The 11,916-nt window shown below is 44.2% G+C and overlaps 1 protein-coding gene across 3 annotated transcripts in view; it reads right to left on the bottom strand.

The window, feature by feature from the left end:
* Positions 1–1,446: 1,446 nt before the first annotated feature.
* LOC137433024 (mitochondrial glutamate carrier 1) overlaps positions 1,447–11,916 on the bottom strand; it is a 125,140-nt gene continuing 114,670 nt past the window's right edge. For all 3 annotated transcript variants that reach the window (XR_013624424.1, XM_068125408.2, XM_068125409.2), the window contains 2 exons: positions 9,124–9,199; positions 1,447–3,562 (listed from right to left, as the gene is read on the bottom strand). Coding sequence is in view for 2 of the 3 variants with exons in the window: in XM_068125408.2 (XP_067981509.1) it covers positions 3,418–3,562; positions 9,124–9,199 (221 nt within the window). In the remaining variant the exon portion in view is untranslated. The remainder of the gene's footprint in view (positions 3,563–9,123; positions 9,200–11,916) is intronic.

The following is an 11,916-nucleotide window of genomic DNA, read 5'->3' as shown; positions in this document are numbered from 1 at the left end:
CCTACCCCTTCTCTCCTCTCCCCTCCCCCTCCATTTCCCCCCTCCCCCTCCCTCTCGCTCTCCCCCCCTCCCCTTCCCCTCTCCCCCTCCCTCTCGCTCTCCCCCCCTCCCCTTCCCCCCTCCCCTTCCCCCCTCCCCCTCCCTCCTCCCCCCTCCCCTCCCTCCTCCCCCCCTCCCCTTCCCCCCTCCCCCCCCTCCCTCCTCCCCCCCTCCCCTTCCCCCCTCCCCCCCTCCCTCCTCCCCCCCCGCCCCCTCCCTCCTCCCCCCCTCCCCCCTCCCCCTCCCCCCCTCCCCCTCCCCCCTCCCCCTCCCTCCTCCCCCCCTCCCCCTCCCTCCTCCCCCTCGCTCTCCCCCCTCCCCCTCCCTCCTCCCCCCTCCTTCCCCTCTCGCCTCACCCTCCCATCCCTCACCCTCCCCTCCCCCCTACCCCTCCCCCTCGCCCCTCCCATCCCTCCCACCCCCATCCCTCCCCCTCCCCCCTCTTCCCCTCCCCCCTCTTCTCCCCTCCCCCTCTTCTCCCCTCCCCCCCCTCTTCTCCCCTCCCCTCCCCTCCCCACCCGGCAATGCCGGGTACTTCTGCTAGTTATTTAATATTTTCCTTCAATCCAATATGGCTGCCACTCCAGGTGACCGATGACGTTTTCGTGATCAACTTTTAATCGCCATGCCTAGTCAACGACACATGTATAGGTTCAAATTGATCGTTTTGGTGGTTTGGGAGAACATGTTTTTTCAAGGTTTTAGTTTAAATCCAATATGGCTGCGACACCATGTGACCAATGACGTTTTCGTGATCATCTTTAAATCGCCATGACTAGTCAATGACACACGTAAAGTTTCGAGTCAATCGATTTGGTGGTTTGGGAGAAGATGTTTTTTTTAAAGGTTTTAGGTTAAATTCAATATGGCTACCAAACCATGTGACCTATGATGTCATAAATTTAATATTTCGATACAAATGGATCATAGATCATGTGCATGCAATTTCAGATTTTTAGGATAAGGAATTCGATTAAAACATTTTTGCCTGGTATACCTGGTATACCTGGTATACCTGGTATACATTTTTCATTCATTCATTCATTCATTCATACCACTTTACTGATGATGTCATCATTATCATGCTTTTGTTCCCCATTGGGAGTACTTGACAATGTGCCAAGTTTAAAATTTTTCCATTCAGTGGTTTCCGAGAATTTTTTTAAATTATTTGCTTTTAATCCAGAATGGCTGCCATACCACGTGACCTAAGACGTCAGAATTATCATAAAAACATTCGGCATGGGTGTCATTCCTACCCTGAAAGTTTTGTTTCAATCGGACATGTGGTTGCTGAGAAAAACGAGGTTTAGCCCGTACGGACGGACGGACAACCCAAAAACATAATTCCTCCGGCGACTTTGTCGGCGGAGGCATAAAAATAACGACAGACAACACAAACACAGGAAGTTTTGAAATATACATTTATTTCTCATTGAAATCCCACTGTAGGATCATTTAGAATTTTAGAGACATAGAAGCCAGGAAGATGCCATGGAACCATTTCCATCACCAAACAAATACAAACGGACATTACAGCCAGCTCAAAGGGAAACAACTTAAAAAATTCAGGAAGAGGAATATTTTCTCTGATTAATTATTGTTTAAAGTTTTTACATTGTATCCTCAAATGTAAAATGCTATCTCTTAGCAGCAAATGCAAGATACTGAATTTCCCAGTACTTTCCATAGATACAGCCATGTCTCACAATTTGTGGATCCAAGATTGGCTCGAAAAGAAAAAAAGTAAACCAGATGTCATTTCACAGTTCTCAACCAGGGTGGGACCAGGCTTTCGATCCCTTCCAAAAGGACAGCACCTCAGCGGTCAGACGATGTTCCGTAGAAAACCCAAACCCAGGAAGTTCTCCCAAAAGCAGGTATAGCTCCTTTGTGACTTACTAATAGCTCAGTTTCAAGAATATTTGTAAACAATTTTTATGCTTTAGTGAAAGATATCTCTTCATTATTTAAATAATACAGCCAGTGCACACTTGAAAGATGAATATCTGAGACTAACTTCAAACTTTAACATTTTATCCTCCTTCATTGACCAGACGAGGTTGGTTTAACATCATTTTAATGGATTAATTTAGAAACTTACATACAACATGCGTAAATACATGAATCACATGTTACTCTTTCAGTATGACATAAAACAACATTTTTCATCATCTTTAACAATTTATCCCAATTATGTTTGTAAAAAAAAAAAAAAAATGTTACAGCGACTGAAAAATTTGACAAACAACTACGTAAAAGTAAACAAATATCCACGCAATTAGTTGTGATACATACATTTATTTATTTATTTATTTAAATTTCATATACTCAACGTCAATACATTTCTTTTTTTTGCATTATTAGCTTTGGGAACGAGAGCAAGTGTCAAGAGAATTAGCAAGTTTGTATTAGATTCTTTAAAAAAACAACCCATCTGGCTCATAAATGGAAATTTGTTTGAAAATGAGTGTTGCAGACCCCGACAAAGGAATCCCCAAGCTTCCTGGCTTCACACAATTTCCTGTTATAAACATGAAATACAATATTTATATTTTAACGGGCATTTTTATTCCGTTTAAAACGCTTAGCCTGATATAAGAAAGAAGAACCACCTTTAGGATTTAGGATCCCAAGGATCCCAAGCCAGCACCCTAACCGCTAAGCCAACACCAGGCTTCAATGTACATCTTTATTTGACTGGGAAGTAAATATAGATTTTAGGTTGTCTATTGGGTTGGAGGAGGGGAGGAGGGGGCAGAAGGGGGTACTGGGGTTCAAGGACAATTGCGATTTACCCACCATGGTGAAGTTTAAAAGGATCACGCCAAAGTAAATGTAAAACATTATTAGTACTGATTTTGTTCAAGATCACTGATACTGTAAAACCGCACTTTTACATTAATCTTACCACTGACCACTCATATGAAACATTCATGCTTGACATCTATTTTTTTGGTTAAAAACCAATTAGATTTTTTCAATCATCATCATCACTACTGAAAAAAACCAAATGTAAACTCGTCAAATTAATGACAATATGATTACCACCTCTGCACAGTCACAGAGTTAATGAGCCATCTACATCTAACACGTGGAAATAAAGGAGGGGAAGGTATATTAAGAAAATTTTAAAAAGGGAGTGAAGGAGGTAGGATAATAAAGAAAAAGACTGTATGGGATTTGAAAAGGAGGAGGAGAACATAAGGAAAGGGGGTTGGGAAGCGATAGCATTCAGGGAGAGGGAGAAAAAGAGGATGCATGGGACATAATAAATTAGTCATAATCTTTTGCATACATATTACTCAGTCTCCAACTCGATTTCCTGAAACTTCCCACTCTCATGATTAATGTACTTTTGAGTCTTCATCCAGCTCTTCATTTCAATGTCCATCCTATCATAAACTCTCCAATATTGAAGAAGTAGATGACTTGAACAATGCCAAACAATGGGGCAATGACCATAGCTCGGCATGCAGCTCCTTTAAGAAATGCTCGTGGACCTTCATTTCGCCAGATCTTCCTGCAGATTAACCATGAGATAAAGTTAGCTCTGAACAACTCCTGCAGCCATAAAGATGAATCACATTGTAAACCAGGAGAGCATATCTCTGTAAAAGAATGGTTCAAGGTTGACCTATGACCTTTGCTTATAAAGGGCACAGAAATTTATGTGGATTGGTCATTTGAAATAAAGTGTGGCAGCTACATTCAAATGTAAGGTGTGCACAGAGGGAGCTGCAGATGGAGGAAATGTTGAGTTGGATCTTGGAGACGGTGTGAAGCTGGAAGGTGTGAAAACATTTTGCTACCTCGGAGACATGCTGAATGGAGAAGGTGGATCAGACTCGGCAACGGTTGCTCGAGTGAGATGTGCATGGAAGAAGTTTCGGGAACTGAGTGGCGTGCTGACGAGGAGGGGAGTGTCGTTGAAGCTGAAGGGAAAGGTGTATGCTGCATGTGTGAGAAGTGTTATGATTTATGGGAGCGAGACATGGGTAATGAACGTAGAGCAGCAACGAAGGCTGGAAAGGGTGGAAATGCGAATGGTTCGGTGGATGTGCGGAGTATCGTTGAGAGAGAGGAAGACAATTGATGAATTGCGAAAGATGATGGGAATAGAGCCTGTGATTGATGTTGTGAAGAGAAACAGGTTGAGATGGTTTGGTCATGTGTTGAGGAAGGATGAAAGTGACTGGTTGAGAAGAGTGATAGAAATGAATGTAGAAGGAAGTAGAGGACGGGGAAGACCGAGAAAGACTTGGCTAAAGATGGTGGAAGAAGAAATGCGGGCAAGGGGGTTAACAAGGAGAGATGCAGAAAATAGGACAAAATGGAGAAGATTGTCATGGGGACCGCAAGGCTAACCCCCGCTCTAGCAGGGAAAATGGCCTTAAAATGCATGTTGTTGTTGTTGTTGTTGTTTGGTCATTTGAAATAAAGTTTATATTCACAGTGTTCACAATACAGGAAACTGATGTTCATAATCACTTGTTTCCTGCTTTAATGCAGGTGCTTGAAATCAAGATGGCAGCAAGTGATATAATCAAAGGAGGTGTAACAGGGAAAATTAATGAAATTTCAAAAAACACGTCAAAGCTGATGGAATTTTTAAACAATTCTTTGCACAGCGTGGTGATTATTCCCTGTGAAAGATTCCCACATCTGGTATAAGAAACTTTTTACCAAAGGAAATATCACATGTTGTACCAGTGAAGAGGAATCCTACACAGATGACATCATTAAAAGGCTCTGGTTGGACAAATGTATATCAAAAGCAGGAGAATACCTTCAAAACTAATACATGTAGATCAGCATTTACAATATACATACAAACACATGTCAACAAAAGTTCAGGTAAGAATTATATGAGGCGCTCGGTGTAAAGTTAACATTTCCACTGATAAAATATACCAGGTGTCCAGAAAGTCCTTGTGCAAATTTGAACTTTTGTTACTTTTGATGTTCACATGAGGTAAACAAACTGCAAACGGTGCATGAAAGCATGATTCATAAAGTCTTTAGTATATCCAGTTAAATTTTTTAAGCTGCAACATAACTGTCATTTTTCACAATCATTCAATCTGGTTTCCGGTTTCTTGAGCTCGATCATGCTGATTCTCGACTCCTCTGTTTTCCTCAAAGATAAATACTCCCGGTCGTTTCGTCAATTTTCTGATTTCCTGGGAATTTTCCCAAAGCAATTTTCTCTCTCTCTCTCATGCACAGATTTATCCCATCTCGTCGTTAGTTGTCATACCCTTACTCTCGGCCATGGTACACTGAATCTTGTGGTGAAGCAGTTGCCCTGAAACAACTTGCATTCGGCATGGAAGGCAAATCCAACCTAAGGCAATCTCAGTTCCTTCCATGAAGCTCAGAAAAAGTTTGTGTCTACCCTCAGGAGATCCAGGAAACAATATCTCTCTACTCTCAAGAGTCAACTCTCAAAGCTGTCTCCCTCTTCCAAATCCTGGTGTCGTCTGGTCAAATCTGTTTCTGGTGTTTGTTCCCCTTCCATCCCCTCCCTTACCTCAAATGGCTACACACCTGACTCCACATGTGAAAAAGCTGAATGCCTAAACTCTGTGTTTGCCTCAAAATCTTGTGTCCCAAACCCATCTCTCTCTGTACCCACCTTACCTAGTCGAACCCAACTGCTCCTGGACTCTGTGTCCTTCTCTCCTGACAAGGTGGAGAAGTTTTTTTTGTCAAACCTCGACTCTGATTCTGCAACTGGACCAGACGGCATCAGCCCATGGGTCCTAAAATCCTGCTCTGCCGCTCTTTCACACCCCCTCTCTGTTATCTTCACCCTCTCTTTTGCTCAAGCACATCTGCCATCTGCTTAGAATTCAGCCAACATCACCGCTTTACACAAAAAAGGTGCAAAAACAGATCCTTGCAACTACAGACCAATCAGCCTGCTCCCAATTATCAGCAAAGTCATGGAATCCATCATCGCTTCTGATGTTAAATCCTTTCTCTTCTCCAATGGCTTAATCGAAAATCATCAATTTGGTTTCAGACCTGGTCACTCTAGTCTGGACATGCTGCTTCTGCTGTCTCAACAATGCATGGAGGCCTTCAACGCCAAAATGGAAATCAGAGCCGCCTCCCATGACACACTGTCGTGGCCAAAAATATTGGCACCCTTGCACTTTTTTCAAATAATGCACCATTTATTCCAGAAAATTGTTGAAATTAAAAAATATTTTGGTATCCACATATGCATTTCTTTGGTTTTCAGTGGAACAAAACAAAAAAAGCTGAGAAAATTACAAAATCTTAGCTTATTCCACACAGAAATCCTAAAATGGCCCAGACAATATTATTGGCACCTTTGAGAAGTTGTGAGAAATAATTAGATTTCAAGCAGGTGATTCTCCTTTACTTTGGAATTGAACTCACCTGTGGTGAGTTGTAGGTGCCTGCAATACAAAAATCACTCATTCAACCAGTTTGAACAAAGAAAAGGAGTCATTCTGCTCTTTTGTGTCACTGTGTGTACCACAATGAGCATGGAGAAAAGAAAGAAAACCAGAGAATGTCTGAGGAGGTCAGACACAAGATTGTAGCCAAGCATGGACAATCTCCAGGCTACAAGTCCATCTCCAGAGACCTTGATGTTCCTATATCCACCGTACCCAATGTTATCAGGAAGTTTAAGGCTCATGGCACTGCAGCCAACCTCCATGGACGTGGCCGCAAGAGAAAAGTTGATCGAAGATTGTCGCGAAGGTTTGTTCGAATGGTGGAGAAAGCACCTCGATCAACTGCCAAACAGATTCAAGCTGACCTTCAGACACAAGGTACGACAGTTTCAACTCGCACCATCCGTCACCAACTCAATGAAAGGAGACCCAGGAGGATCCCCACTGCTGAGAGAGAGAGAGAGAGACATAAGAAAGCCTGACAGAAGTTTGCCAAAACACACATGAACAAGCCAAAATCCTTCTGGGAGATTGTTCTGTGGATAGATGAGACCAAATTAGAACTTTTTGGTACAGCACATCATCTCTATGTTTACAGAAAACAAAATGAAGCCTTCAAAGAAAAGAACACCTTCCCTTGCTTGGCAGTCAAACATGGAGGAGGTTCAGTGATGTTTTGGAGTTGCTGTGCTGCCTCTGGCATTGGGTACCTTGAATGTGTGCATGGCATCATGAAATCAGGAGATTACCAAGGCATTTATTTTGGAGAGCAATGTTCAACCCAGTGTCAGAAATCTGGGTCTCCATCGAAGGTCATGGGTCTTGCAGCAGGACAATGACCACATGCACACTTCAAAAAGCACCCGGGAATGGTTCCAGATGAAACGCTGGACTGTTATAAAGTGGCCAGCAATGAGTCCAGATCTAAATCCCATTGAACACCTGTGGGGAGATCTGAAAACAGCAGTTGGGAGAAGGCACCCTTCAAATCTGGGAGAACTGGAGCAGTTTGCACAAGAAGAGTGGGCCAAACTGCCAGTAGAGAGGTGGAGGAAGCTCATTCATGGCTACAGGAAGCGCTTCACTGCAGTTATTTTGTCCAAAGTCTGTGCTACCAAATATAAAGTCTCGGGTGTCAATAATTTTGTCAATGCCATTTCTTTTTATTTTCTGATTTGAAAGGATATATTAAGTTCTGAATCAAAAACAAAGTTTCTGTAATATTAACAGTGAAATAAAGAATTATTGAGACCAAATACTTTTGTCAATTTCAAGTTATGGAGTTGAAGTTATTCAACGTTATTCAAACGAGTTCTTTGAAAAAAGTGCAAGGGTGCCAATAATTTTGGCCATGACTGTATCTCATGCCTTCTATAGTGTCTGGCACCCCGCCCTGCACACAAAACTCTCCTCTAATGGTATCCATGGAAATCTCCACGCATGGCTCGTGGACTTCCTCTCCTGTCGTCAACGTAGCTCTAAATGGAATTATTTAATCTCCTCTTTCTGTCCAGGCTGGAGTTCATCAACGCAGTGTTCTGGGCCCTGTGCTTTTTCCAATTTTCATCAATGATCGCTCCGACTCTCTGGAGAATCCTTTCTATCTCATCTCTGATGACTTCACTCTCTGCCTCTCCATATCACATCCCTCAGATCAGTAGGCAGCAGCCTCTTCACTCTCTGCAGACCTGGACAAAATCACAAACTGGTCAAACACATGGAACATGTCTTCCAATCCTGACAAATCTCACACTCTCACTATGTCTCTCCAAAAAGACCATCTGGAAAACCCTCCCATCTACTTTCTCAATAATCCTCTCTAGGAAGTTCTGTCACTCAAGCTTTTGGGACTCACTATCTGCCATGATCTTTCCTGGGAAAACCACATTTCCAAGGTGCCCTCCAAAGCCAGCCTCCGATTGTTACATGCTGTAGAAACCAAGGCTTTTAGAAAGATTGATATCTCCTGCGATGAAGCTGATTCTGAGGGCCTTTCTCTCTCTCATCGCAGGCAGGTAGGTGGTCTTTCTGTCTTCTACCGACTCCTCTCTGGCCTTGCTCCCCCTGCTCTGTCTGTACTCTGTCCCCCAAATATTCCTGCAGGACGCACAAGATCTGTCATCAACACTCTTCTGGTGAAACTACCAAAAGCAAGACTCTGCTCACCTCCAATCTTTCATTCCTCCTTTTTTCCTGCCTCTGGAACAATCTTGCACACTCTCTTCAATCCCACTCTTCCCTCCAGGTCTTTATAAAACAGCTGTTCACTACCATCTTATATCTTCCCCCATCCAGAACCATGATCTTTTCTAGCCCCATTAATCCACCCAAACCCACCTCCTTCAAATTCCCTCTTTTCTTTCCTGAAAGCCCCTGTAGTGTCCATCTTGTTTATCCCATGTGCCCTGCCCCAGCCTCCTCTCTTCTGCAAATCTCCCGATGTCCCCGTTCTCTGCTGTTGTTGTGCTTCCTCTCTCGGCCCCCTTGCTTGCTCTCTCGCCTATAACTGTGGTTGTAAACAATTTTTAGTTCAATCAGAGTTCACTTCATAACACTTTTGACACATGGGGATGTTTTGTGTACATCAGTACGTGCGATCTTCAGCTGCTAATGAAAGAGAGAAAGGCAGATAAATCTTGATTTTTCTCACCTTGCACAATCAGCTATTCCAGAATATGTGTCTTCATTACTTGCTCTCTGCAAGGACTGCACCCTGGTTTTAATAACTGTAAAGACAAGAAAGGAGATGAAAAATTATGCTGATTGAATTTAATCTTTAGGAAGAGGATTTTGACAAAGAGGAACAATATTTATTGAGCCAAATCTACCCACCTACCATGTGATTTATATGGCATACTCCAGTTTAACTTGATATCAGTTGTATTTACTTTTAATGTACAAACTCGGTTGTTATCATGACCTTAATCTAACTTAGCATCCACTTGAGGCGTTCAATAAGTTTTGGGAAATTATTTTTTCCCAAAATGTTTTTGGGAGGGGAGGGGGGGAAGGGGTGGAGGAATACAGGCATTAGTTTAAGATACACCATTATTTATGTATCAAGCTACAATAATGTTTGATTAGAAATATGAAATATATGCTGTACTTATTGAAAATATATGCTTTTACTCGGAATGGTACCCTTCCCCAGTGATGGGAAAAATCAAAGCAAATGTATTCGTCAGAACAGGTTTCAGTTAATCTATCAATTTAAATTATTTAATGGCATTTGAAAAGGTTAATTGTGTTGCACTCTTGGTTTCACTCAGAGCTGAGCTATGTGTGCCGCCCCTCGCAAAATGGTGGAGCAATATCGGGTGGCAGAAGTTCAATTTGTCTAAAAAGAGGGGAAAATATCCTGCTTGTGAAATACAATTTGGTATCAACATTATTCATGCCAGAAGGCGTGAATGGTGTTTGTAGTGAAAATGTATCAAAGTTGAACCCAGGTGTGATGCTCCCTTAAACCACGGAGAGGCGTCTATAAGACCTCGGACGTCCGCGACTCCGGACTCACTCCTGCGACATTTACTCGATGACATGTAGACTCGGATGGTACGTACATGCAGACATTCTAGGCTTGCTTGCATTGACTAATATTATCGATCCTTCCTATACGATGCCACAATCCTGATATATATTGCATGATTGTATTCTACAGGATGATGCCAGAGATCTGATTGTTATTAAACCTACCTATGGGACAAAGTTGTGGACTTGATTGATTTTCACAACACTTAATAACAATCAGTCTCGCTGTCCACTCGAGAACAAGAGGCGAACATGGCGGGACACAGGATGATCCAGGTGCCGATATTCGGCGCCGACCCACAAGCAGCGGATTCGGGCTCGGAGCTGATGCATTGGCTCAAGACACTGGACAATCAGTTCAAAGCCCAGGACGCCGCTGTCACGGATGAAACAAAACTGGACGTGCTGCAGACTAAAGTACACCATAACGTCTACAGGGGCATCGAACAGTGTACGACGTACAATGCAGCTGTGACGGAGCTGAAACGAATTTACATTAAGAAACGGAGTGTGGTTTATTCCAGGCATCTGCTCACGACGCGGAGTCAACAGCCCACTGAGATGCTTGATCATTTCGCCCAGGAGCTGCGACGTCTACTTGCAGACAGTACTCCCGAGGTACGCACTCATGAGCAAGTACAAGATGATCTTGTCCGAGATTCTTTTGTCTCTGGGATTAGCTCTTCAACCATTAGACAAAGACTTTTGGAAACAGCGGACTTGACGTTCACGGAAGCTCTACGGCTGGCACACGTATACACTGAGGCCCGGGAACAATCTAACGCCTTTGACCACACACATGTCGTTGTGGGGACTTCTCAACACGCTCGACCGGAGAGAGCTACCGCCAAGGATGCGGGAGCAGACTCGACCTCACTGGCGGAACCCCCGGCCTCTCCCGAGGAGGACCCGGATTCCGGCTTGGCGGCAGCCGCAGCTGCAGGACCAAAGCCTGGACGAAACGCTACGTGTTACTTCTGCGGAAATCGACAACATCCCAGGTCTGCGTGTCCGGCTCGGGAAGCGATATGTAATTTGTGTTCGACAAAAGGACATTTTGCAAAAGTTTGCCGAAAAGCTGCGCGGGGCAAACGAACTTGCGCGACCTTGAATGGGCTTATCGCCGAGCCGATGGGCCGAGCATGGAGCGGGGCGCCTCACCCGGCTTTGATGAGCGGCGCTCCTCCTCGTGGGCCCCTGGCTGCACGCTCGACCTTGGTGAGATTCATCGGGCCGCCAAAACAAATGGCGCAAACACGACCGAACGCGGAGCGACCGTCCTTGGCTGGTATCCGAACGTCTCATGATGGCTTTGAGACTCACCGCGTGACTCTAGCGCCATCCGAAGGCTGCTCGTACGAACTACAAGCTCTTGCTTCGGCACGTGAAACTACAGTTGGCTTCGACCCTTCTCGCGTGACACGAGCGCCATCCGCTGGCTGCTCGTACGAACTACAAGCTCCTGCTTTGGCACGGCAAACTACACGCTTGACACGAGCGCCCTCCCGAGGCTGCTCGAACGGCCGGAGAACTGCAGCCGGCGTTGAATCTACATGCTCGGCGCGATCATCTCGCTCGGATGGCTCAATACCTGCCGGTCCACCCGGTCTTGCTCAGGCCATTATCCCACTTATGATCGAAGGCATTTTTGCTCGGGCTTTAATCAACACGGGGTCTACAGATAGTTATATCGATCATCGACTGGTGCGAAAACATGGATGGCCGATCCTTGGGACAACACGACGGATCTTTATGGCTTCGCAAGGGCTTAGGCTCAGCACAAAAGGGGAATGTCGATTGAAGCTTGTGATAAAGGGACGCATATTTCCAGATGTACATCTCATGGTCTTACCTGCTTTATATGCTGATATATGCTGATATTATGCTGACATGCATGATATTATGCTTTATA

This window comes from Myxine glutinosa, chromosome 8, assembly GCF_964187855.1.
Source record: "Myxine glutinosa chromosome 8, kmMyxGlut1.1, whole genome shotgun sequence".
Taxonomy (NCBI): domain Eukaryota; kingdom Metazoa; phylum Chordata; class Myxini; order Myxiniformes; family Myxinidae; genus Myxine; species Myxine glutinosa.
The sequence above is the reverse complement of the archived record's forward strand: the minus strand, read 5'-3'. Positions and strand labels throughout refer to the sequence as shown.